Source organism: Myotis myotis, unplaced genomic scaffold (genome assembly GCF_014108235.1).
Source record: "Myotis myotis isolate mMyoMyo1 unplaced genomic scaffold, mMyoMyo1.p scaffold_m19_p_2, whole genome shotgun sequence".
NCBI classification, from domain to species: Eukaryota; Metazoa; Chordata; class Mammalia; order Chiroptera; family Vespertilionidae; genus Myotis; species Myotis myotis.
The window spans coordinates 23,007,351-23,034,686 of NW_023416324.1; the positions used below are offsets into that span (position 1 = coordinate 23,007,351).

Genomic DNA, 27,336 nt, shown 5'->3' on the forward strand with positions numbered 1-27,336 from the left:
GTCGACGCAGGGGCTCACCTTTACAAGGCCATCCAGCTCTTACACCCAAGCCATGCTCTTTTATGTATTAAAGCTGATATTTTGGTCTCCATTTGTCTAATTCTGGTGGGCAGAGACGAATGTCATTTATTGGGCTTTCTTTTTTAAAAATATATTTTATTGATTTCAGAGAGGAAGAGAGGGGATCCACATTGGGGATCGAGCCCACAACCCAGGTATGTGCTCTGACTGGGAATTGAACCGTGACCTCCTGGTTCGTAGGTCGGTGCTCAACCACTGAGCCAGGCCAGCGAGGCCTATCGGGCTTTCTTAAGCCTCATTAATGTCAAAGAAAAGCATCTGGCTATGGAAAAATAAAAGGATATGGGTAATTTTTTAAAAAGTCAGGGAGTTTTGCAAAATGCTTGGCTTTAGATCCAGTGCCCAGTGGGCACTGTGCTTGACACTTCACACAGGACACACCACTGAATACGGAGAATGACTGACCCACATTACAATACGACTGGGCATAATAGAGTGCCTCAGTGTGGCCAGGCCAGGCATGTCACCTCCTATGACCATTCACTATCACAAGACCTTGGATGAGGCACCTAAGCAAAAGCATGGGATGTGGGTTTGGAGTATGGCTTCCCTACTTACTATGTGATCTTGGGAAAATCACTTAACGTCTCTGGGCTTCTGTTTCCCCACCCATCAAATGAGAATAATAAGAGGTCCTCCTCCAGGGGCTCCCAGCATGCACCTCCTAGTACTGGGCATACTGAGTGGTGACCTTCACCACTGGTACCAGAGAGGTCAGATGGACAAAGGTCGCCTAGACCCCCGGGCTGAGGACAATTCTAGGGGCTCTGGAAGTAGGCTGTCTTCTTCTCCCCTGTCTTCTCTCTTCCTATCTCCCTAATATCCTTTCAAACTCACCCCACCACCCACCACAGAGGCAAGGGATATGTGCCGTGGATAGAATTCAATCTCCAACTCGGTGTTTTGGCTGACTTCACACCGCACGTCTTAGCATTTTAACACCACAAGATCAAGCCTCTTCATCTCGCTGCAGAATTGTGGGGTTTTCTCATAAAGTGTTTACCAGGTATGTAAAACAGAATCGCAGCTTGATGAATATGGACTAGATTATTTTAATGATTGCAGGCAATTGGAAACTTAAGGGCAATCACATTTGCAGCCATCTTCTGGTGCTTTAAAAGCACGAGCGAGCGGTTCTGAAGCGCCGCGGTCTCGCCCGCCTGCTTCTCAGCGACGTCCCTGCTCCAACCGGTGTTACAGTTATCTGATTATTGTAATTGATGACATTAGGAATAAGGAAGCCGCACAGAATAATACAGCGCCTGTCACGCCAGAGTGGCTTTATTCATTGTTAGAGGAGTTCATAAAGTTGAGAGAAAGCATCTATGTGGGCTGGAACAGCACAACGCGTGTTCAGTCCTTTCTTAATTTGTAAATAAGATGATTAATTCCTGGAGCTTACTGTAACTGACAATTGAAATAAGCCCTGTGCGCACCCCTCTTTTCTGCTCCCAACCCCTGGGAGTTACACGCTGCCACCCAGCCCTGCAGGAAACCCGTGCCCTGCTTGTCCATGGCCAGCTCTGGGCCCCCTGTCTTTGTCCTAAGGCCCCCCCCAGCCTTTGCTTTATCATTGTTACCACTTCTCTCATCCCCTCTCTTTTGGGGTACCCTCTCTCCAGTTTGGCTGCAAAGTTAGAGCCTTTTGGGTCTGACACAGGGTTCTGAAAGCTGTAGAACCCCAGGCCCTCTTTTTAGGGGGCATCGAGTATCTTTATAGATTTCTGCTGTCCATTTTGTAGTTAAAGCTAATAACCATCGTTGATTGAGTGTTACAATGTGCCGGCGTGGCTTTTAACGGCTCAAGGATTATTCAATGTGATGCCTCACAACCGGCTTGTGTTGGAATTTTTATTACGTTATTTTACAGACAAGGACACAGAGGCCCCGAGAGGCTACATGACTGGCCTAAGACGGGCATTTTAGTTGGTGTCCGTGACAAGGTTCGAACCCAGGTTGGCCTGACTCTCACTTACTCTAAAACAGCTTTTCTTCAGAGAAGTGAGGGAGGAGGGGGGTGGTGGTGTGCAGGGCAGAGGGGGTGCAGGGGTGTCGAGGAGGGAGGCTTTGGAGGCACTGCTGACTGAGGGCTTTTGGGTTTTCTGAGAATTTGGAGGCAGGTCCTTGGCTGAGCAAGAGAGAAGCAGTTAAGTGGTGGACTGGAGACCTGCGGAGTGGAGAGGAATTGTAAAATACGGCGTAAGGAAGGTGGGAGGTTTATTGATCAGAAGCATGTACAAGGAGTTGAGAACTGAGGGTAGGATGATGCCTGAGAGTGAGGAGAGACTGCAGGCCACATGGTTGTGTGGCCTTCAGCTATGGAGGAGGTGAGGGGGGAAGGTGCTGGCCGTCTGCTTCTGCACAGGTCACATGGGTTCAATCCACTGGCCCTGGGGGACCACACCCCGGGCGCCTCCCACCCCCACTCTACCTCCCTGGTCCTCCCAGAGCCACATTCAGCTGGTGACTCTGCTGATTCCCAGTTCGAGGACATGGTTAAGGAAGGACAATTTTCCTCTCATTCCTGCTAATTTGCTGCTTCTGCTTAAACTCGTAAAAAGTTTCCTAGCAAAACCATTCTGGCCTGAGTTCCTGCTGTCGCCCGCTGAGCTGCTGTAATTAAGCTTTGATTAGCCGCCTATAAATTCCTTTTCGGAAGCCAGCATTGCCCTCGAGAGGCCTCAGGAGAGCCTTCGGTGCACGACTGTCCCAGAACCTGCGGAGGGATGGACCCAGGGGCTGGCCGGCTCAGGCTGAGATGGGGACGTGCAGGGAAAAGACCCAGGCTGGCCCAGACCCTTCCAGAAATGGGACAGTGATGGGCTGGGGTTCCGGGAGCAGGGGACGGGGGGCGGGATGCTGGTGGGCCCAGCCCTCTGGAGGGCCCTCTCTGGCCTGTTTTACAACAACCAATAGGCCCCGGCCACATATATTTCCCTATCATCGCAAGCTTGTTGCAAAGTCGGTTTTATGGATGCACTAAACCTGCCTTTTAAATTATCGTCAAGTGTAATAAAATGGCAGAAAACCGTCCATTTTCCTGAGAATGTGAGTAAAGTGAAAGTTAGTTACATGTCGGCGTGAAGCTGTGGTCCAGCTGTGCCTGGGATCAGAAATAAGCCTGAAAGCGTTGCGAGAACAGCTGTTTTCGGATCAAGCCGCCAGGCTTAGGTTTTATCCCAGGAGGCGAGGTGGCAGGGAACGGAGGCCCTGCCTGTCTATGAACTCACCCACTGGCCCGTGAGGCGGGAGTGAGGGTTCCGGATGCTCTCCTGCCAAGGTCCCCACCTCCCACCTCGAATCATGGCCACGCAGCATCAGCGGAGAGCCAGCATGGCCCAAGGTGGTCTGGACTGTGTAATGGGGAATGGTTGGCAACTGGCTCTCAAAAAATCCAGGCCAAACCAAATAAACAAATAAACAAAAAACTCTGATGTATAGCATTTACCAGGTTCCATGGTATAGATACCGCCAATTTCTAAGTACAAACGTGACTTCACTGAACATGGGGATGGGAAGACATCTGTGACAATACGGCATTAGCTGGTATTTCTAGATTCGATGGATGCAAATAACCTGAAGATCATAGATATCAGTAAGATAATTAAGATGCAATGAGTGGCGAACATCTATTACCTTTATTTACAATATAGTTTATTTAGTTGTGAGTTTACATACTTTAATTTTTAATAATGATTGTGTTTTTTTATTTTATTTGTTTTTTGTTAATCCTCAACCAAGGATTTTTTTTAAATCCTCATCCACTGATTTTTTTTTTTTTTCCAGAGAGTGTAGAAAGGAAGGGGAGAAACAAGAAACATCAATATGAGAGAGACACATCAATTGGTTGCTTCCTGCAGGCGCCCTGACCAGACCAGGAATTGAGCCTGCAATCTAGGTACGTGCCCTTGACCAGAATTGAACCCGGGACCCTTCAGCCCACAGGCCGACGCTCTATCTACTGAGCCCAAACCGGCTTGAGCAATAATGACTGTTGAACAGCACTGGGAGCAGGTGTGGGAGCGTCCTGCTGGATCCCAAAGTCTCCAGAGGCAGGGCAGCCTCTGTCCTACTCACTGTTGGGTCTTTGCCACCGAGCTCAGTGTTCTGAGCTCAATAGCTGTTTCTAGAATTTATGAGTAACAGGTGGCAGGAAATGTCCCTTGCAGTGCAAGGGAGTCCCTTCCTTCCTGTGGCAGGACTGATTCAAAGCCAAACAGCTCTTCCCTCCTCCTGACTGGAGCTGCCAGAGATCACCAGGATCGGCACCAGGCCACCTCCGCCTCTGTCCCTACCTACACATCCCTGGCTGGGGTCTGCTCCCCTCAGGGCAGCTGATGCTACGGAAGAGAGTGGACTTTGGAGCCAGGCAGTCTGGGCTCCAATCCTGGCTCCAGCTCCTCCTTGTTGTGTGACCCTGAGTAAGTGACCTCATTTCTCCGAGATACATCAGATAAGCAGAAATGATCTCTTCCTCTGTCCTTGACTCCTTCAGCCAGTATTCCCTGAGCCCCTTCTAGGTGCCAAGCACTGCCATGAATGCTGCAGACACACAAAAGAACAGAGCACAAAAGAGAAGGCAGACATGCATAGCTGACAACCACTTACAAAGCATCATACACTGCGACGCGTGCTAGGAAGGGACAGGAAATGGTTTCTGGGAGAGAGTGATGGGGAGCATGAAGCAGAGGGTCAGGGGGAACCTCTAAGGAGGAAACAGTACACAGGCTGAACCCGAGGGATGTGAGGAGTTGTTTAATGGTAAGTGGGAGGAAGAACATTCTAGGCAGAGAGGGCAGCAAGGACCCACGTGGAAAAGTGTTGTTGGGAGTTTAAAGGGGTGGCACAAGTTCCTGGCACACAGTAGGAGCTCAATAAATGTGCCTTCTTTTCCCTCTCCCCGCTCTGACTCTCAGTAGGTCCATAGGGGCAGGGCAGCGACTGCCCTGGATGAGAGGCACTGGCCCAATGGGCTGGGCCCAGCTGGAAGGCCAGGGAGGGAGGCTGTCCCTGAAGGCTCAGGCCCCTCGCTGGGGCCCAGGGTCTGGCTCCCTTCCCTCTGTCTGCTGAGGCGTCAGGCTGCAGACCGGGGCAGGGCTTTTAGGGCGGAGTGCTTTAGGCTGTCGTTGAGGGCATTCAAATGGCTCTGCGATCTCTGGGCCAAGAATATGGAGGCAACGTTTACTTGTATCCTGTGGACCCCCAAGTCCAGTGACAGATCCCATGTCCCTGTGGCCTGGCGCCAAATTCCTCCTAGTAATTTATGGTTTGTATTTTTTATCCTGACACCATGCTCTAAACTTTTCTGCCCTCATGTCTCCTTATCTCAATGTTCACTTAATATATGTATTGTGTTTTTTTAAATACACGTATTGTTTTTTATTGATATCAGGGAGGAAGGGAGAGGAACACAGAGAGAGAAACATCAATGATGAGAGAGAATCCTCCTGCACACCCCACACTGGGGATCGAGCCTACAACCCAGGCATGTGCCCTCACCGGGAATTGCACCATGACCTTCTGGTTCATAGCTTGATGCTCAACCACTGAGCCACACTGGCTGGTTGATATATGTATTGTTTTAAGCTGCCTTGGATTCTAGGCTTCAATGTGGCAGGAGAAATTAGGTAGGGAAAGAATGAGGGAGGGAAGGAAGGAAAGAAGGAAGAAGGGAAAAAGGGAAGAAAGAAAGGAAGAGAGAGAGGAAGCAAGGAAAGAAGGAAGAAAGGTAAAAAGGAATAAAGGAAGGAATAAAGGAAGGAAGGAAGGAAGGAGCAAGGGGACAGAGAGGAGAGATTGAAGACACTACGTGGCTGGCACTGAGGATGGAGGGGGCTGTGCGCCGAGGGAGCAGGGGCCTCTGAGGCTGGAAAGAACAGGAAATGGATTCTCCCCTGGAGCCCTACTGACCCCTTGACTTCAGACCCATGAAGCTGATTTCGGACTTCCGGCCTGCAAACGGCAAGAAAATAAATTTGTGTTGCTTTTGAGCCATTACTTTGTGTTAAATGTTATAGCAGCAATAGGAAACTGACATAGCTTCTGAGATGCATATTCGACCTCACCTCAGCCCTCTGACCTCTGACCTCTGAGCCTGACCTACTGATGCTTGCCTCCAACAGCTGCCTTCAAGGAATCCCGTTTCAGCTCTTCCTTCCAACTCTCCCCTGCAGTCCTGCCCTCTCAGGGTCACTGCTACTCCTTGGTTGTTGAGTCTCCTCTCTGACTTTGTATCTCCCCAAACTCACCTCTGATCTCTCACCTCTTGAGGGTCGCTTCCCAACTCTGACCTGTCCCTGCTCTCCCCAACTTCTGGTCTTTGGGTGCTGAGCTCCAGCCTCTGACATCCTGAGCTTGATCCACACCCACCTGGTCTCCCGCAGGAGCCCTGGAGTCCATCAGGGGCAAAGCCCTATGTGTGAATGGCTCTTAGTCTGAGGATGGAGTGAAGGTGGGGTGGAGGGGGCAGTGACTTTGGGGTGGCCCTGCCCTCCTAGGGTTTTATAGTCTAGTATCTGCATCCACATAACACTAGAGCAAGTTGCCCAAGAGGGAAAAATTTGACATTATCATTAACCAGGAGAAAAGAATTGGCTTATTATGACTATATATACTTTAATGAATTCAACCAAGTAGTCAATGAATATTGAGCTGAATTGGCCTGAATAATCTAATAACCAAAGCTATTGCATATCAGGATTTATGGGTCTGACACATTAGTTACATTTCTCACCTGATTCCCAAGTGACCTCTGGGAGAAGTACTAGTATTTCTCCCATATTACAGTGGGAACAGTGAGGTTCAGAGAGGTCAAAGGACTAGCCCAAGGACACATAGCCAGAAGGTAGTAGACCTAGGATTTGAACCAACCAAAGTGGGCCAGTGCCTCACATTCTTAACTCCACTGGTCATTACTTTCTCTCACTTGAACCTCAGTTTCCCTCTGTTGGGAGGGGATAAGACATTACCAATTGCATGGTCTGCCATTTTGGTCACTGGAGCTCTCAGAGAACCAGAGGGTCAGAGGGGTGGCCACCAATGTCAGGCTCCAGCCTGGGCGGAGCCCTGGTGCCTCTGGGTCCTCAGGGACCCTGCTCGCCTGGCCTGGAAGGTGCCATTCCCAGAGAACATCCACTGCCTCCCATGGCCTCTCTGGGTTTAGGTTCGGGGGCTGCTGTGCGCCTGGATGATGCTCCTTGTGAAATGCTGTTTGTCTCTGAGTGCCCGGAGTGGGCTGCCTGCAGAATGACGTGAGCCAGCCCTCTAATCCCCGCACCCAGACAGTTCTGCATACTCCTGCCGCCTCTGCACTTCTCAGAAATGCTTTTCAAGTGGCAGATGCCGCTTATATCTCCCCTGCGCCAACAGGGCACTAGAGGTGCTCACAGCCAACGCTGATGGCGGCCCTGGGATTCAGAGGCAGACTCGCTGTTCTTGGAGATGCAAATGCTTAGGGCAGAGAGCTTGAGGTGGGGTGGAGTCAGGCTCTAGATCGGCTAGGGGCTCCTGCTGACAGGCTGACATCCGTGGATACCAATTCTTCCCCCATCGCAGCCTGATCCAGGGCTACATTCCCCCACTGGGCCCTCAGGGCTTAGCTCCCAATCGCAAGTTAGAATGCAGAAGTGGCATCTAAACTGGGGGAGATTGCAAAGCAGGGCCCAGCTCCTTTTGGATGCTCCCAGGCCTGGGACCCAGAGTCAGGCTGAGGGAGGCAGGGTGCAGAGCTTGGAGTCAGAAGTAACCAGGGTCACAACCCAACTCTGACTCCGGCCAGCTGAGTGACCTTGAGCCAGCATCTGAATCCTTGCCTCACCTCTAGGATGGAGGTTGTGGTGGGATCCACCTCAAAGGGCTGGGAGGACTGAGTGGGAGAATGTACACTGAGTGCTCAGCACGGTGCCTGCTCCCTGCTAAGTGGCCAAGAAGAGGCTGGAACCCTGGAGCCTCCGGCCAGGGCCCCAGGTCCTCTCTGCCTGCGGTAGGCCCCCTCTGCCCAGGACAGGGTCCTCTATTTTTCTGCTCGTTTCTCTGGGCTGTCACCCCAGCTCAGGCCTAACTTCCCCAGTGCAGCCCGGCTCCTCAGCTGTTCCAGCCCTCTTCTGGGATGGCAGGTGGCCCCTCCATTCTCCTGTCTGGATCCCCCTCTCCTGGGCTTCCTTCATATCCGGTTCAGCTGGAGCCTGTTTCCACTCCCCTGGCCCTTGGCCAGCAGTTCCCGACTCACTGCTGGGCCCTCACATCTCCTGGTGCCCGTGCCTCTCACCCCAGGTCTGGGCATGCCAAACTCACACCCCACCTGCCAGAGGCCCTGGGGGCTGCTGGCCACGGGTGTTTTCAGAGGGAGCTCTTGAGCATGAGAGGTAGAGAGACCCCGAGATCTTCAGTCTCAACCCTGTCCTTTTGCAGAGGGGCACGGAATGCCCAGACAGCGAGGGGACTGGCCTCGGGTCCTGCAAAGTGCCGGGACGGGGCTGGATCCTTCGCCTCCTCTGTCTACAGGCAGGAGCCGTAGTTCTGGGGTTAGATGGGGAGAGCCTCTGAGAGGGACCCAGAACTCTGGAAGGAACTTTCCAGGGAACAGAGGGGTCTGTTGACTCCTCGGGGGCCTTGTCTCCAACAACCTGCTTTCCTGACGATCTAAGTAAGAAGCTCTGCCCTCATTATCCCAGTTCACCTCCAAGGAAATAAAAACATTTCGCTCCTTTGATACAGTCTTTGTGCTATTTTGCTTTTACAACCATTCCCCTTCAAGTGCATTTAGTTTTAAGCTTCTCAAATCCTGTTTAAGTACACGGGGATCAGGCATCAATGAATGGAGCAATAAATACAGAAAGAGGGAGGGTTATGAGTTTCTTTTTCGCGCGTCCCTGAGGTTCATACCAAATGTCTGACCCACCCAGCTCTGGGCCAGGCTCCCCAGGCAAGAGATCAATGTTCATCTGAGGGTGCTGAGCTCAGGGTCTGGGAATGAGGCCTATCTAGCCGCTCAGCTTGGACCAGCCCTAGGTCATGGGCAACTCCAGGCCACCCCAGGACCTTAGATCTTGTTTCTTGGACTCCTGCTTGGTGTGTGTCTCGATCAGATGATCTAGAAGCAGAACCTGAGCTGGGGACTCGAATGCTCTTTGTGGAAGGGAAGTGGAGAAGCCGCCTAAGGCAGGGGCAAGGCCATGGTCTCAGCAGGAGTTAGCTTCAGGCTGGTCCACTGTCCAGCTCTGGAGCACAGAGAACGCTGCGGAGTTGGTCCCATCTTAAGGACCATGTTGGAGGTCATTGGCATTGCCTGTGAGCTGGCATTTCCCAGATGGGAAATATAACCTCATGGGTGAGGGAGTAGCTGGAAAGGGGACGGTGGGAGCTATTACCAGCCAACACACAGAGAGGCAGAAGAATGAGTGCATCATCCAGGAGAAGGTGACCTGGGCGGAGAACCTACTTTGATTACTATAGTGGCCCAGCATGTCTGGGATGGGCATCTGTCTCCCTCTCAGGCTTCCACTTACCCCTGATTGAGGCCTTGCTGCTGGCCAAGTTCTGTGCTGAACATTTCAGACCCATTTCACTGCACTGTCACAAGAAGCTCACAGGCAGGGCTTCTGAGCATGGGTTTATGAGGAGGCTCAGAGAGGTTGGGCAATTAACCCAAGGACACACAGCTGTTGGGTGGTAGAACCAGAATTCAAATCTCATTTCCAAAGACCACCTGGCACTGTGTTCTGGTCCCTGTGTGTGTTAGGTTTGCCGGATCCCACTTTGGGGGACCTTCATTGTCTCCCGCAGCCCAACTGCTTGGCATCTTCTGAATAGTTTCCCCTCTGGGTCGCTGGCTCCATTTCACACGTCATCCTCCCCCACAGGGGTCACTCATTTCTAGTTTCTGGTTCCCTGCTTTCCTACACCCCATATCTGCCCCTGGTCCTACCTCCACTAGCTGCAGGTGCCTGAGTTCTGCCAGGAGCTGGAACCATCTGAGTTGTCCACAAATGACAGACGTCTCACTGGGGAGGGATCTGGTTTGCCACCACTGTCTTGGCTGACACATCCATCAACATAGACCTTCCTAAAGACAACAGACATTTATCCCTGACAGTCAGAGGCACAGTTGTAATCAGATGCTGGAGGCCTGAATTCTGTGCTGTCAACAAATTGACGAGGGCTCTTCAGTGGGTGGAAAGGGGCCAGAGGAGCGGGTTGGGAGAGCTGCAAAAAGCCCATCCTCTGCAAGAACCAGCTTTCTGGGCAGGGCTGGGCTTCAGCTGCAGGGGCAGCAGGGTAGCTTGCAGGACCCATGACAGACATGAAGGAGAGACTATGAAAATCTTAGGCAGAGTGTGAGCTGACTCTGGGCCTAGGAAAAGAAACCGTATATGAGTGCAGAACCGGGCAGAGGACTTCAGGATGGTGGAAGGTGTTACTGTGCTTGGCAATATCAGTTCCTTTCTCCATCCCAGGTGCACGGGAGATACACTCTTCCCCTTGCTTGCTGTTAGGCGGAGTCATGTGTCTAGTTTTAGTCTATGAAACGTGAGTGACAGGAATGTGTGGCACTTTTAGGCCATAAAGAGCACTTATATGATTCTTTAGTCCATTTATTACTTTATTGATGAATTATGGAGAAGTCCTGTGTTAAGATGGTGGAGCCACATGATCGAAGTAGCCTAGATCAGCGGTCGCCAACCGGTGGTCTGCAAACCACTGGTGGTCCGTGAGGTCCGAAAGGTTGGCGACCGCTGGCCTAGATCACCAATTTCCACAATGGAAGACAGCCACCCCAGATAGCTGCCAGACCCACAGAGAAACAAATGTGTGCGAGAAATAAACATTGTATGCTAAGCCACCAGGACTTTGAGACTGTTTGTTATTGCAGCATATCCTAGCCTATCCTGACTAATGCAATTACAGTTCATGGCTCACCTACGATGTGCTAAGTATTGTGGTGAGTTCTTTACATGTATCATCTTACAAAATCTTTGCAGCTCCCCTTCCAGGTAGGACCTTTAATTAACTGCATTTTACAGATGAGGAAACTGAGGCTTAGAGGAATTAAGTCACTCCACAAGTTATCTCACAGCTAGTAGGTGCAGAGCTGAAATTCAAGTCCGGGTCTGTCTGGTTCCTGAGCTGGGATGCTCAACACACAAATTCCAGAGAGGCCGCCTTAGTTTTGCTGTCCTTTATGGGCTCTAGGCCACAGGGCATGGTAGGACCCAGGGGAGTACTCAAAAGCTGCCTCCAGAGCGTCCTAAGCATTAGTGGAGTTCCTGAGTGAAGTCAGCAAGGGCCACAAGCACACCAGCCTCTGCTGCCATGGAGTTTACAGTCTGGGGGAGCAGCTAGCCAGGCAAAAGTGGTGCCTGGAATGAGGGGTGTGTGTGTGTGTGTGTGTGTGTGTGTGTGTGTGTGTGTGTGTGTGTGATGGAATAGATTCAGTGAGGAGGCTGGTCTGATTAGAGGGGACAGTGTGCTGATGGGAGGGAAGAGGGTATGCCTAGGCCAGAGAGATCACAGGAAACCCCCTTGGCCTCTACTGGGAGAAGTAGAGGTGTGTTGGGTTTACTGGGGGGTTTACTGGGAGCTATGGCTCTGCCCTCTACTCATCACTCCTACCCAAGGGACCCTGGTCTCCCTGACCTTCTGCTTGGGGGTCAGGGGACTGTATGAATGTGCCTATTCCTGCTTCTCCAGTAATAGAGTGGGGCTGATGTCCCTGGTAAGCTGAGTGATAAACCCCACTTGTGGATTGCGGTCCTGTACACACTCTCAGACGGCAATGAGCAGTGGGTGTTTGGCTCAGTTTTAGCTTTTGTAAAGGGCTGACTTCTGAGCTGGGGATAAGACAGCATGTAGAATAGAAAGAGGCAGACAGACATGGGTTTAAACCAGCTTTTCCACTTGCACCTGAGTGACCTTGAACAAGTCTCTTTGGCTCTGATGGTCAGTTTCTTCATCTGATAAAATAAGGACAATCACATTTCTCTTGAAGGTCACTTCTGAGGACTAAATGGAACATAGCAACTTTCTCTCTCCCTCTCTCCCTCCTTTCCCACTCTTTTGGAAATGCTCCCATCAGTAACAGCCTCTGGGGAACAGAGCCCGGGCCACAGGTCCTCTTTGGCTGGGGGCTCTCCTCGGGCCCTTCTCTGGCCCCACGGAGGAGGCCTACCCCAGAGGGCCACCTAGGGCCCAGCTGTGGGTGGCCCTGCCTTCATCCAGAAAAGAAAGATCAACTTGAACATAACCCCCCCCCCCTTCTCCCAGCATCACGTCCCCGGAGGCAGTTAGCAAGCGGAGTAATGTATGGCTCCATTTTTAGATGTTGCCGAATTCCATTTGCCGGAGATCTGTGTTTTATTGCCGTATCAGTGTTTCTAAATTGCACTATATTTTCTTAGCTTGATGGGAATTTACAGCACCAGGATTGGAGCGAAACTGGGCTCTCCCTGAGGCTCGGAAATCACCGGGGTCGATTTCTGTGGCTGCTGCCTCCCCCTCAAACTGTTTCTGCTAATTATTCATATTAAGAAGAATCTGAGCCTGAGAAAGGCCACCCAGGAGGCCCACTTGAGATATTCGTGAAGGCTGGGAGGTCGCTGGCTGCTCCCTGTGGGGATCTGGGTTGCCCAGGATGAGGTGGGAGGGCTGTGGTCTGGGGTGTGCAGAGGCAGAGGCGAGGCTGGGGACCTGGGGGAGGGCCCAGCCAGTGGCTAACCTTAGGCCTGGCATGTCCCAGGGAGCACTAAGCATTAGGTTGACAACCAAAATAGCAGGAGCAATAATGCTGCACATTTGAACATCCCTTTAGTGGCCTCAAAGCCTTGCCTGTCTTCTTGATTCTCCTGAGGGCAGGGACTATCAGCCCCATTTTACAGATGAGAAAACCAAGGGCCCAGGAGACCAAGGTAAGCAATAGAGCTGGGGTTGGAACCCAGGGTTCCCTGACTCCAAACTGTTGTTTACTCTCCCTTGCACACTATGTGGGTTTTGCCTCCTCTCCATTTCCAGGCTGGAGACTTAGAAAGGGTGCTCTCATTCGCAGAACCAGGGACCGCGCCAAGATTCCGGCATCATCTCATTTCCAGTATCATCTCATTTAACCTGTCTAGAGGAGGGTGTGACTCAGCCTGTTTATGGGATAGCCCCAGGCCGTTAAGTCACCCTTGCAAGGTCACACAGCAACTCCCAAGTGGCAAAGCATGAGACTCAGGCCCAGAAATAACTGATTCCAAAGCCCATTCTCCGCCACCTCGCTCCACTGCTTCTGGTGACACCAGCTCATCCAACTCCTGCTGATGTGAGAACGAGCTTCCCCAACGATGGGTGGGAATCCCGATGCATTCTGGGAGTCAGATGGTGCCTGTCTGGTGCTGACATTCAGCAGGCTGCGGGCTTGCATGACGAGGCCAGGGTGCTCGGGCTACACCTGTATTTGAAATTCACCATTTCCCCAGCTCCTGCCTCGCAGGATGACGCAATACTCCCCCAGGGCATCAGGCAGGGAGAGGAGGGAGTCCCGAGGACCCAGCTGGGGACCGCAGAAAGTTCCGGTCTGTCCCTCTGGCAGGTCCCTGCAGTTTATCTCACTTGGCAGTGATCCTCTGTCTAAAAGCACGTCCGACGTTTTGTGCAATAAAGTTAATGGACTTCTCCATCTTAGAGCAGCTGAATTCTCTTGAAGCAGATGCTGAGGGTTATGGATGTTCTAATTAGGAAGCTGCCTTTGGCACCAAGTTAAAAAAGGGAGGCTTGTGACGTTGCAAGCCCTGCAAAGACCCCCTGCCAAACTGCCTTCTCCCAGTGTGCCAGCGCTGCCGCGGGGCAGGGACGCTTCTTTCTCCCCCACTTCCCTCCCGCTGCCCACGGCCCTCCCCGTTTCCGGAAGGAACCACGGGAATGGCCGTAGCCTCCCAAGTCTGAGCAGCCACAACAGGGTTAAGCGTTGCAATCAAGTAAAACTTACAACCAAGTTAATCTGACACATTTATTGATGTGCATAATTGTTATTGGCCTGCACTACAATTAGGCATAAATGGTAGGTTGTTCCTGCAAGCGACTGTAATCAGTAATTCTCATTTTTGGCCCAATCAAGTTTGGATTTGTTTTTTCTATAAGCATAGAAATTCCCCAGTGTATGGAAACAGCATTGATTATTGACTGTTTTCTGATTCACTCATTCATTTACTCGTTCACTCATTTATCAAATCTATGGAACAGAAGTCCCATCCTGGGGGCCTCATTCTGATGCTTCCTGGGTGATTGGGGAAGAGTTGTTTTACTTCTCTTAACCTCAGTTTCCACATCTGTAAATTGGGGATAACCTCCCTGAGCTCATAGGGTTATGGTGAGAATTCTGTGACATTAGGTATATGAAGTGCTAAGCACAGTGTCAGGCCTGGTGTTGTCACTCATCTAGCTGGAGCATATCATCATCATCATCATCATCATCATCATCATCATCATCACCATCATATTCTTATTGTCATTACTAGAGGCCCAGTGCATGAAATTTGTGCATGGGGAGGGTGGTCCCTCAGCCCAGCCTGCACCCTCTTGCAATCCAGGGCCTTTCAGGGAATGTCCAACTGCCGGCTTAGGCCCGATCCTGCAAGGATCCTTGCAGATCAGGCCTAAACCAGCAGTCAGACATCCTTCTCACAATTTGGGACCACTGGTTCCTAACTGCTCTCCTGCCTGCCTGAATGCCCCTAACTGCTCCCTAGGGGGCGAGGCCAGCCTGGGCGAGGGGCCATGGTGTTCTGGTCTCTAGTCATTCTGGTCATTCCTTTTACTTTACTTTATTTCTTTTACTTTACTTTTATTATATAAGATTATTATTAATGACAACTTCTGGAGCTGAGCACTAAGAGTTCTCAAGCCTCTGATCATCAGATGAAAGGGCCATTCTGGGTGCAGAGGGGGTCTGTCCCTTGGACTTTCAGGGGGCTGGAGGCTAGGGGTATGCAGAGGGCACAGAATTGAGCTGACATTTGGGTTATGGCAACTCTTGCAACCTCATCCTCCCCCATAGGTGAGTGGGGCTGGGAAACGTGTGGTTTCCCACATCTTCTGTCTCCCCCCTGCCCAGCCCTTGGGAATGTGGGGCTGAGTCAGACTTCCCCAAGAAGGACTCCTCTGCTCACAGGGCGGAGGCTTTTATACAATGCTTGGGCCAAAGGGTGCTTTATCAGAGTTTAGAGAAGTCTCAGCGCCTTGAGGCCGACTTGGGGAGGAGGAAGGGAAGCTGATCCTCACTGCAAACTTGAAGTAGAGGATTTAGGCCAGAGGGGCAGAGGCAGCAACCTCCTGGAGGAAAAGCTCTCCACATCTGGAAGCTGCTGGAGTCCCCGGGAGAGCGTGTGCCTCACCAGCACACCTCACTGGGAGGAAACGGCCGGCTGGGAGATGCCTGGAGCCAGCAGGTGCTGTGTCTTGCATGGATCTCCTACCCTATCACTTCTGCACAAAATGCCCAACTTCCTACTGCCACCACTGCATTGCTGACCTCGCGGCCTGCGGCCTGCGGCCTGCCAGAAGCACCGGGGATTGAAAACCTGGGACCAGCCTGACCCAAAGATTAGTGTGTACATCTCCCAGCTCTCTCCCCTGGAATGGGAAACGGAGCAGCATATTACCTGCTGCTCCCAGAGGTCCCCTGGGAGATGAAGCCCTGTTGCTTCCCGTCTTTCTTCCTCTGTCCTCTGGGTACTGGCAACTCAGTCTTCAAAGGGCCCCAACTACTGAGGAATTGGGGAAAGAGCCTGAGCCAGGCTGAGCTGATACTTAGATCTTTGGAAATAAGGGACCAGGGCTATCTTGGGACACAGGGAGGATCTGGGGGCTTGTCTGGAAGGAAGCAGCGTGTTCCAGGGCAGGGCAGCTGCTCCGGAAACCCTCTCCACGGGGCCTCCTCATCCCTGAGCTGACTGGAGGCCGAGGCAGCAATAAATCCCTGGATGGGGCTGGTCCCAGCATGGGCCACCCTGCAGAAAGACTTCTTCTGCGGCCTCATTTGCATAAGATAATGAAATCGCAGTAAAAATAGTAAAGGAAAAAATGGTCTGGCAACTCTGTTTCCATAATGACAGATGCTTCTTAAACACTCAGCTTCTGTTTCCAAGGAAGTGCCATCAAGGCCCCGGGGGAGCGCGTGCCCTGGCCCCGCCTGATTCTCGGAATGGGGACCCGCATCCCCAGAATTCCGGGGCCCTGACCTGCTCCTGCTCCTGGCTCACTGCAGGTGGACTGGGGGAGGGAGGCGGGAGAAGGGGAAACTGACAGAAAAGCACGGAGGGACCCTCACAAATAGTAAGCCTGATGCTTCACACTTAACATATGCTTTCATGGCAAGCTTTCTCTCTCCTCACATGAGCTCCCTGGGCAGTCAAAATGGGCAAGTCCATTTACTTCTCTGATCTTTTGCTTCCTTCGCTGTAAAATGGGATGTAACAGTGCCTGCTTCAGAGGATCCTTGTTTAGTCCCTGGGAAGTGGGTATAGTGTGCTCACAGTGACGCTTGCCTGATACTAAGTGCCTGGTAATGTGGGTTCCATTTTCTTCCTTGGGGAGAGAGAGAGCTCAGTGTCTGTGAGGGCCACCCAGGTAGAGATGGGCTCTGAGAGGTAGAGTCAGGGGCTCCTCAGAGAGGCTGGGGGGCCAAGGAAGTTTCTTTCTTTCTCTGCCCAATCCGGAGACATTCAGGGCCACCCCAGTATCCTGAGAGGCTTGGCTGAGCCCTGACTGTCACAGATGGGGTTCTGGGCCAAGGCTCCGAGCCCTAGGGGAGGAGTCTTGCTTCATTGCTCACTACTCTATTCCCAGAGGGCTCAGCATATAGGAGATCCTAATTCTCCTTCTCCTAATTCTCCGTTTTCTTAATAAAAATTACTATCACTTATTGTTGGCTTATGATACACGCAGCCCTGTGCTAAGTACTTAACACGCCTTTTTCTCGTGCATCCCACACAACCATTCTACAAGAGGTGATGGAGGGGGTTTAGGATCATGCATTTTATAGATAAGGAAATTGAGCCTCAGGGATGTGAAGTTGCTTTTCAAAGTTATACATCTAGTAGGTGGCAGAGCTGGGACTCATACACAAAATATTTGTTTAACTCTGTGAAAGGATGGATGGATGGATGGATGGATGGGTGGGTGGGTGGATTGAGGGTGGGTAGACAGGTAGATGGATAAATAGATGAACTGGTTGATGAATCAGGTGGATGGGAAGACATACATAGGTAGACAGGTGGGTGATTTGATGGATGGATGCATGAATGGGTGGACGACAGGATGGGTGGACGGAGGGATAGATAGATGGGTGAGTGGCTATTCTGTTTCTTCACCCCCACTGTGGACCATGAGGACCCTACTGGGTCTCTTCCTTTTCTCTTGTCCATATAACCCCGCTCCTGTGGGCCGGTCTTGGCGTCCATCCGGAACCCCACTGTGTTCACTCCTAAGGAAAGGACCTTCCCTCTGCCTCTCAGAGGCTGACAGGTGCTTTCAACCCAGGACCCCTCCCTGCCTCTCACCTGGCCTGGACCCAAAGCCTCTGTCTGGGCTGTGGCTCCAGGCTGTACCAGAGTTTCCAGACACGGTAGCCGCTGGGTCCTGAACTCCTCTCCATTGTGCAGGGGTTTCTGAGGCCTGGGCTTGGCTTACCTGGCCCTTGTCGGCCGATGGGAAAGGAGGGCACATCGTTTAGAAAATCTTCCCAGCCCACATACCTTCCTACGGAACTTTCCGGTTTTCTCAACTCTCCTAAAGCAAAGAACCCGGGTACCGTGATTTATTATGTGGCTTTTCACTCACTCTGGTCACAGCTGATTGAACCACAGGCGACCGACTGACCCAAGCTCTAATCACAGTCGCTCTGCGGGCAATTAGAAGTGGTGCATGTGGACTGAAAGGTCCTGTAGAGTCAGGGTCGGAGACAACAGTGAAAGGATATAAAATGTGTCGAAAACTTAGCATCGCACTTGTCACCTAGGAAATGCTCAATTTAGCTATGATTTAGTGATGATGTCATAGGGGAGTGTGGGGGGTTCTGGATGCAAATTAGTCTTACCAATTAAATCTGTCTGCACGAGCTTGGAAGGCAGAAGCGAGGCAGAGGCCATCTTCCTGCCCCCTTGGGTCTGTTTCTGTCATGGAGCGTCACTCCCGTATCCATCGCCAGCTCCCCGGTGATGAGAAGCGGTTGTGCTGGGGCAGTGGTGGCAGCAGGCTCCCGGGCCAGGCTTCTGGAGCCCTGGACTGCAGCTCTGGCTGGGTTTTCACCTCACAGTTCTAGTACCAGCCTCAGAGGGGACCGCTGCTGTGGGTCAGTTCTGTGCGGCTCTGCGGCCACTGGAGGCCCAGCGTGGCCTTGTCGTCATCTCTTCATTGATTTTGTAAGCATCCATGTTCAATCCCATCGTGCTTAAAATGCGCTGGCTGAGCCCAGCTGGCGTGGCTCAGTGGTTGAGCATCGACCTATGAACCAGGAGGTCTGGTTCGATTCCTGCTCAGGGCACATGCTCGGGTTGTGGGCTCGATCCCCAGGGTGGGGCGTGCAGGAGGCAGCCGACCAATGATTCTCTCTCATCATGGATGTTTCTATCTCTCCCTCTCCCTTCTTCTGTGAAATCAATAAAAATATATTTAAAAATTTTTTTTAAATGTCCTCCCTGTACCTTTCTTATATGTATAGTTTCCACCTTCCAGGGGTAGTTGACTTATTATGGTTTTCTCGTTTCCAGTTTGACAAAACTCAGGCAGGACCTCTGATGAACCAAGCTCAGACAGAGGCCCACCCAGCCTCCCCATCGGTGGCCACGGGGACAGGGTCACATAAGGACATGGCAACGCCCCAGGAAGCGATGTGGCTGGAGATGAGCTGGGGAGGGACACGCCCATGAGAAGGGAAGGCAGAGGTCAGACAAGGTCAAGGACAGACACGACACCCTCCAGATCTGACTGGGAGCCAGGAGCCTGGGCTGGAGCCACCCTCACCTGCTCCTCACCAGGGTTTCTGGCCCGGGGCACAGTCAGCCCTGGGTGAAGAGGGCACAGTGACTCCACTGCCCAGCACCCTCTGGTTCTAAGGAGGACAGAGAAGCATAAAACACACCCCAAGGGGGCCCCATTTTCTAGAAACATTTCTTTATTTAAAATTTAAAACCATATTACTTCATACAGCAAACTGTGCACTTTGATATATCACAGTGTCTTAAAAAGGAAAATAATCGGATTTGTTTGGAAATTTATTTACATTAGCCTAGAATGATTGGCAAGTAACACAGTTACTATGAAACCCAAATTGTTACAAAATGTTTACAAAAAACTATATTCATAGAAATTCTGCATGTCCACAAAGGGCATCCCCTGAATGGCCCAGAGACCAGTGTGTGGGAACCATGTTGTGTGGGAGCGGGGGCGTCCAGGCACTCCGGTCTGGGTGCTGGGACGGGCCAGGGGTCTTGCATGGTGCTGGCTGGGGGCTCAGCCCAGGGGCCGGGAACCCAAGTCCCCATCATGGGAGGCCCAGCCAGGCAGAGATGGGGAGGGGGTTTGGAGCACAGTGACAGGCCCTTCCTCAGGGGGCTGGGTGCAGATGTGCTCTGTCCAGGACCCCTGGGCAGACCCAGAGTTAAGTGCAGACCAGCCTGACCCATGGGGCCGAAGCAGAGGGCAGGCCGCTGGCCACACAGAAGCCCACTCCGATCTCTCTCGCCTGCATGCTCCAGAGATGCTCTGGCCGTGACAGGGCAGGACCACTAGCTAATCAGAATTGCAAAGAACAGACAGATGTGGGAGGGGCAGGGGTGGAGGTCTGCAGCTTCTTCCGGGGGCTCTCTGCCAACCACCCTGCTGGGGGTGGTGCTGCAGGGGAGAGAAGGCAGACAGATGGCGTGGGCCCTGATGGGACAGGAAGTGCCTTGTTGGTTTCTCGTTTTTTGCCCATGTCACTGTCCTGCTCACATCTCCAGCTCCCCAGTCTCTCTCTGAAGCTGGCCTCTGGGTCAAATGGAGCTGGGAGGTTATCTGAGGTGGGACACACTCTTAACTGGGGTCACTGGGCCTACAGCGGCTTCCCTGCACCAGAGGCCTCAGAGCTTTGATCTGTAAAGTAGAGACACACTGCGGGGTGACTTGAGGTCCATCCTAGAAAGCAGGGAACGAGGGCAGGCCAATCACGAGGGCATCGGGACACCATACTGGCATGCTGGCCATTCTCTTTAAAAAGCGTTTCCCTAGCCACGAGCTGTGCCCGGTGTGCAGGTGAGAGTCGGCGACAGAGTCCTCTGAGGGTGTTCCAGGTGGAACCTGACATCTGCCTGCCAATCGTGCAGACAGGCATTAGAGCAGGTCTCGGGAGCCCAGTACTGGCGTGGCATCGCTCCCACGTCACAGGCCCTGCTGTTCTGCGTCTGACACCCGGAGGGAGACAAGGCTCCTCCCCCACCCGTTCCTCCCAAGGAGGCACCTACTATGCAAAAGTCCATCCTCCAGCCTCCAGGGTTCCCCCTCTTCCTCAGGGTCTGCCTCAGGGCTTGCTCCACCCCCACCGGGCTCTCTGCATCCCTGGCCCAGGGTGCCTCTGTCCCAGACTTTGCTGCTGTAGCCCCCATCTCTCACCTGGTCCCCACCCATACTGGCTGGGTTATGTACACTCTGTGTGCAGACGTGCAGGGAGGAGCGCATATACACATGGGCTACAGGTCATATATACACTGTGCATATATATATACACACATATATATACAGCATATATATATCTTTTTACATTCATATATATATTGTACAGAACATTCACCTTCTACCAAAAACAGTTTTGTGACGTCACATATGGCCTCAGCTCTGAAATTTTAACTCCAGGGCAAAAGCTGGACTGGAATGAAAGCTTGATTCAAACCGGCATGGGGACAGAGGACAGGACCCTTCCACCATGCCACGCGGCTGGGCCCATTCCAGATGTGTCCACCCCCCTTGGGAAACTGTTCCAGATGTGTCTGTTCTGGAGACCTGTCTACAAGATTGGGCTCATTTTCTGCATCTGTTTAGGGGGCTGGGACAGTCCCAGATGTTAAGTCCATACAGCTGTTTGACCAGCGTTAGGCCCTTCCCAGATGGTGCTCCACACAGGACCATTCCAGATGTGGGCCAGAGTCTGGCCTGTTTCCAGATGTTTGTGTGTATCCCTCGGGGAGGGATCTGCTTCATGCTGAGTGGTGAGAAGCAGCGGCAGACCCACGCATAGCACCCCCTGGAAAAGAAGGCAGGGGGGACTTCTGACTGTCCTGTTCTGACTTCCGCCCTGTGAGAGCATAGAGAGGGGGAGTGACTTCTAGCCAGTTGGAGTCTTCACCTAATGGTGCTAGAGACCCCTTCCTGTGCCCAGGAGGGAGCCAGCATAAGCCAGGTGCAGTTTAGGCTGTGATGGGGGGTCTGAGCTGTGTCCCAGCAAAGACCAGCGACAGGTCAGGGGGAGAGAGAGATAAGGAGGGCTTATTGTGTGTGTCCCCTCACTGCTGCCCTTAGTTTGGCCACTTCGAGCAGGTTGAGAGGAGGCACTGGTGTGAGGTGGGAGATAGGGGTGGAAGGTAGGGCACTCTTCTGTTTAGGGCCAGCATGTGGGGCCAGGCAGGCACAGTAGAACCTGCTCAGGCAAGTCCCACCTTCTGCTCCATCTAAATCAGCATTTACACTCCCCATCTCTCCCAGCCCCCCACCCCAGCACCTCTATGCATGTGCCCATGTGTACCCGCCGTGGCTCAGTTCACCCAACTGGCAGACCGGCCTAAACTTGAGTTCCACGGGATCCCCTTTGCTGGGAAGACCTTCTCCCACCCCACTCCTCCAGACGTAGTGGAACCTGGAGTCCTCGATAGACACAGCTCACACTTGGGCAGAAGTGGTTTCCACTGCACTTGGAACCCTGGGCTGGTCTTGAAGACAAACATAGGACATCAGCTAGACATTGAACATGAGCCACATATATGGACATAAGCTGGAATGTGGAGAAAGATCACGCAGCATGTCATCCCATTTCTGTTTTGGAGCCCCCAAATCATTTCAGTATCTTGGGGGACTTCCCTCACTGAATAGTACCTCTGCTATCCACCATTCTTCACTCATTTGATGAAAAGTCCTTCTTCTCATGCCCTTCCTTTTCTTTCTCTCATCAGTCTGTCTATATGCAGAGCCTCAGAAAAACATGACAGATCCATGGAGTGTTATACACAGAAGCACACACATGTGTGTGTGATATGAGCATGGATGTGGGTGTGTGCCAAGAAATTGTACTGGATGAAGAAGGACAGTGGTTAGTATCTGTGGTTGGTGAGAACAAATGGGCAAATGCATTCATTAGAATCCTGTCACCTGGAAATTGCAAATATATGGCATTTTCCCCTTCAAACAGGGCACTCTGCCTGGAGCAACGAAGTCACCAGCCACAAGCTCCTAAGCGCTTTGCCCCGACTTGTGCCCGTGCCTGACAGTCTCCCTGTGCCTGTGCCTGACAGTCTCCCTGTGCCCATGCCTGACAGTCTCCCTGTGCCTGACAGTCTCCCTGTGCCTATGCCTGACAGTCTCCCTGTGCCCGTGCCTGACAGTCTCCCTGTGCCCGTGCCTGACAGTCTCCCTGTGCCTGACAGTCTCCCTGTGCCTATGCCTGACAGTCTCCCTGTGCCTGACAGTCTCCCTGTGCCCGTGCCTGACAGTCTCCCTGTGCCCGTGCCTGACAGTCTCCCTGTGCCTGACAGTCTCCCTGTGCCCATGCCTGACAGTCTCCCTGTGCCTGACAGTCTCCCTGTGCCGTGCCTGACAGTCTCCCTGTGCCTAACAGTCTCCCTGTGCCTATGCCTGACAGTCTCCCTGTGCCCATGCCTGACAGTCTCCCTGTGCCTGACAGTCTCCCTGTGCCCGTGCCTGACAGTCTCCCTGTGCCCATGCCTGACAGTCTCCCTGTGCCCATGCCTGACAGTCTCCCTGTACCTGTGTCTGACAGTCTCCCTGTGCCCGTGCCTGACAGTCTCCCTGTGCCTGACAGTCTCCCTGTGCCTGACAGTCTCCCTGTGCCCATGCCTGACAGTCTCTCTGTGCCCGTGCCCGACAGTCTCCCTGTGCCCGTGCCTGACAGTCTCCCTGTGCCCATGCCTGACAGTCTCCCTGTGCCCGTGCCTGACAGTCTCCCTGTGCCCATGCCTGATAGACTCCCGTACCTATGCCTAGACAGACTTGCAAATCTTGTGACAAAAGATCTCTCCTCACGACAGAAGTGCCAACAGAACCTTGTTCTCTGCCTTCCTGATTGTCCATCTCTGCTCCTGTAGTGAGCTGTAACATGTGTGTGCTTGAACACGCATGTGAGCATACAAACACACACTCACAAACTCCAGTTCCTCAGGGCTTCTCACACATGACATGCATGAACCTTGCTGCATGTCTGTCTGGTTCTGTCCTCTCTCCCACTCTCTGCTGCACACATGAGCCCACACACACTTGTGCACACATGCTCACATGTGGATCCCTTGATGACATGGCTTCTCCTTTAAGACATATTTGGCAATGCTGCCGGTTTTATTCTGTCCTCTACCCTCTGCCATTGGTGCACAAATGCACATGCAGATACACACACACACGCACACAATTGTGTGTGTGTGTGTGTGTGTGTATATATATATATATATATATATATATATATATATATATATATTCACCAGCACCCCATTATGACATGGCTTCTCCTATTTTTACATGTATGGAGCTCTGCTGCTTGTCCAGAATTGCCTCCTTCATTCTCAATTCACACACATGACACGTGTGTACACACACACACACACACACACACACACACACCAGAACCCAAAGGATTCCCTATTATTGCATGCCCTGGACTCTGTATATGTCCAAATCTGTCCTCCCCCAGTCCCCAAAACTCACACATATAAAGACACAGATACACATATATGCACCACATACTCTTGCACCCAGGAGCTCATGACAGCATGGCTTTTCCTATTGTTACATGTGTTGGCTACACTGCATGTCCGGCCTCTTCTACCTCCCGTGCACACAGCCTGCTGGAATGGCTCTGATTTGTAGGAGGGGCAGTACTTGTCACATGAGCCCACTGTGCTCTACTGCTTTGGAAGTCCCGGGGGAGCTAGAGCTTACCCTTCCCCCCAGCTGAGAAGGTCCTTGAGACCTAAATGTAGCTCTTCCCTAACCAGGCTCCTCAAGCAGAAACAGGAGAGAGGTGGGAGGGGGTGGCTGGTGCCTCTGGGTCCCCGTCCAGATTCAGTCCTCATCCCCTGCTGGGAGAATGCCCTCTGCCCTTGGCGGTGGGAAGCCCTACTGGCCCTATCAGGTTCTCTTTAAGGACACTTTGCTCCTAAACCTTTCATGTCGCATTCTTTCCCCAGACACTTGAAGTCACAGACCTCCAGAACATCCATTGCAGCTGGCTGGAACCTACAGGCCATCTGGTCTACCCCTCACTGGTACCCCGCCTGCTACTACTCCTCTGCCGAGTCCCCAAGCCCTACAAGGTCCCAGCTGCTCTGGACAAGAGACCAGGCTCCAGGATGACCTTGTGTCTTTGTTTGGGGTCTTTGGTTAATTCTCCAAGAGGCAGCTTCTATCTTCCCACCTTTGGAGCCTCTACCAGCCATGATATCCTGCCCCCTAAAACTTCATTTTTTGGGGGGTATCTTTAGGTTTGGCAAGACCAGGAGGCCGGGAGTTCTTTAGGGCCCTTCTAGTTTTCCCACCTACCACAAAGTTAGCCTGTGCCTGGGACCTGGGCCCCTCTTTTGAGGAAGGGTGAATCGACTTTCACTTTGATCTAGGCTACTCTTCTCCCAGGATGACAAAGGATCTTAAGGCCAACCGGCCAGCAATGGGGAGTTGCTGATGAGTGGAAGGCAAACAGCCCAAGCTCCCTCATGCCATCAGGGTCTGAAAAGCAGCTTGGTAACCAGCAAAATAAGATCCCATGACGTGAAGGCCTATGGGATTTCCATGGAAACCACTGTTCCTCTGGGCCTCAAATGTTGGCTGAGTCTCTGGGTGTCTTTTTTGAGAGTTTCAGGGGGTTGTCTCTCCTCTGGCCAGAAAGTGGAGAAGAATTTGCTTCAACTCTTCCCCCTCTCTCCTAAAGAAGTGTGGCCATTAGACATTGACCATAGAATTCAAAATGGCAGCCTCTCCCAGACCCCAAACTCCTCTTTTCCCCTATGGGGCTCTCTGCATTCAACTTTGCCCAAACAGGGGCTACCATGGTTGGTGCCAAATCCAGGAATTCAGAAGCCTGTGAGCAGCCCCCGGGGGATGAGGTCTTCCCTCTGCCCAGGCATGTGGATGGCCATCCTCTGTCTGTAGCTTCCACTGTCCCACTGTCAGCCAAATGAGAACACCCCTGCCATGTCCAGGGTGTGTGTCTCTGGTCTCGTAGTCAAGCCCCAGGAGAACTGGGCTGATGGGGAAGGAGTGGCAATAAAAGAGCTATTTTCTCTGGCCCCTGCAGGGCCGTGGCAGAAACTTGTGACTGTGGAGGAAGGTGGAGGCGCAGGTGAGCGTGGCCTGAGAGAGGCATGTGCTTCCTTTGGCCTTGGCTGTCTCGGCTGGCAGCTTTAGAAACCCACAGAAGAAACAAGACGAGATGAAGCTCAAGCAGCTGGCCTGGGGGCCTGCTGGTTTCCCAGTAGGTGAGGGCAGAGGGCTCTTGGCCCAATAGGCAGGCAGCAGCTCTGGTCCCCAAGCCCAGTGTGGGGACAGGGATGTGCCTTCCAGTCTCCTTTGCTTTCCTCCACCCTGCCCCCAGGCCTGCGGTCCCCACCCTACCGGTGCTCAGGGGAAAACGGGGGCCAGTGATGTGCTGCAGGTCATGCTGTCCTTGCCCGGAAGCCGGCGGTCATTGAACGTGTGCATGTTGATGACGGCATCAGTCTTGACCATCATGGGAGGCTGCGGCTTGTGCTTGACCCGACGTTGGCAGGTGAGGGCGAAACGGATCTCGTCGGCCACGGTGCTACAGAAGGAACGCTGCGGTGGGAGCAAGACAGAAAGAGCAGGTGGGTGAGGCCTGGCCCTGCCATTCCAGCCAACTCCTGCTCTTCCTCCCGCACCTGTGCTCAGGCCACTAGGTCTCTGTCACCCCTTCATCCCACCCACCCTCTGCCCCCTGCAAGATGACCAGTTTGTGTAGCAGCCTACAGAGCATCGCGTTCTTGTTTGGAGATTAAGCCCTACCCAGTTTGGCTCAGTAGATAGAGCGTTGGCCTGCAGACTGAAGGGACCCAGGTTTGTTTCCGGCCAAGGGCATATGCCTGGGTTGTGGGCTCAATCCACCCTGGGGGCACACAGGAGGCAGCCCATCAATGCTTCTCTCTCATCATTGATGTTTCTATCTTTCTCTCCCTTTCCCTTCCTCTTTGAAATCAATAAAAATATACTAAAAAAAAAAAAAAGAAAAAAGATAGTATGGCAGATAGTATCATCTTATACCCATTTTACAGATGAGCACACTGAGGCTCTGACTGGCATATACATTAAAGTTTGAGGAGTTGACCTGTCTGACTTTTCTCCACTAGATTCTGAGAGCAGGAACCAGTCAGCTCCGCCCCACCGCCCTCCCCCCGACCCCCCACATGAGCCCAGCCCCCACACTAGTCCTGGCTCAGAGTCAGGATTTAAGAAACACTGGAAAGTGTGGAGGGCTTCAACTAAGGGGAGCTAGGCCCCTGCAGGGCAGTTGAGAGGCAGTGGCCTCCTCTGGCCTAGGTCCCTGTGAGTACCGAAAGCAACAGCAAATGTGCAGCATTGCCTGCAGGGGTATGATGGCAGAGGTTGTCCTGCAGCTTGACTGGAAGGCAGTGGGGACCACTGCTGCCCAGTGAGGCCAGGGAATCAGTACCGGGCAGCTTGTACAAGGCTGTATGATGCAGGGAACAGGACCTGGCTTTGAATTCTGGCTCTGCCTCTTACCAGCTGTGGGACCTCTCCAAGCTTCCTCTTGTTCCCCCACGAAACACAGGACATCACCCTCACCTCCCTCTCTTTATTCTGAAAATATTTATTGAGCCCCTACTATGTGCCAGGCACCATTCTAGGTGTTAGACATACAGCAGGGAAAATGACAGGTAAGGTCCCAGTCCTCAGGGAGCTTCTGGTCTAATGATGGACTAGAAACAGATAATAAACACGTAAACAAATACTTTCAGTGATAACTATTGTTAAGAATAAAGCAGTGGCATGGGCAGAGAGGGT

At 52.4% G+C, this 27,336-nt stretch overlaps 1 protein-coding gene across 1 annotated transcript in view; it reads right to left on the reverse strand.

Moving 5' to 3' along the window:
* Window positions 1-19,216: 19,216 nt before the first annotated feature.
* GRIK3 (glutamate ionotropic receptor kainate type subunit 3) overlaps window positions 19,217-27,336 on the reverse strand; it is a 199,776-nt gene continuing 191,656 nt past the window's right edge. Inside the window, exon 16 of the mRNA XM_036351957.1 lies at window positions 19,217-26,112. Within this exon, the coding sequence (XP_036207850.1) occupies window positions 25,918-26,112 (195 nt within the window). The 3' untranslated portion in view covers window positions 19,217-25,917. The remainder of the gene's footprint in view (window positions 26,113-27,336) is intronic.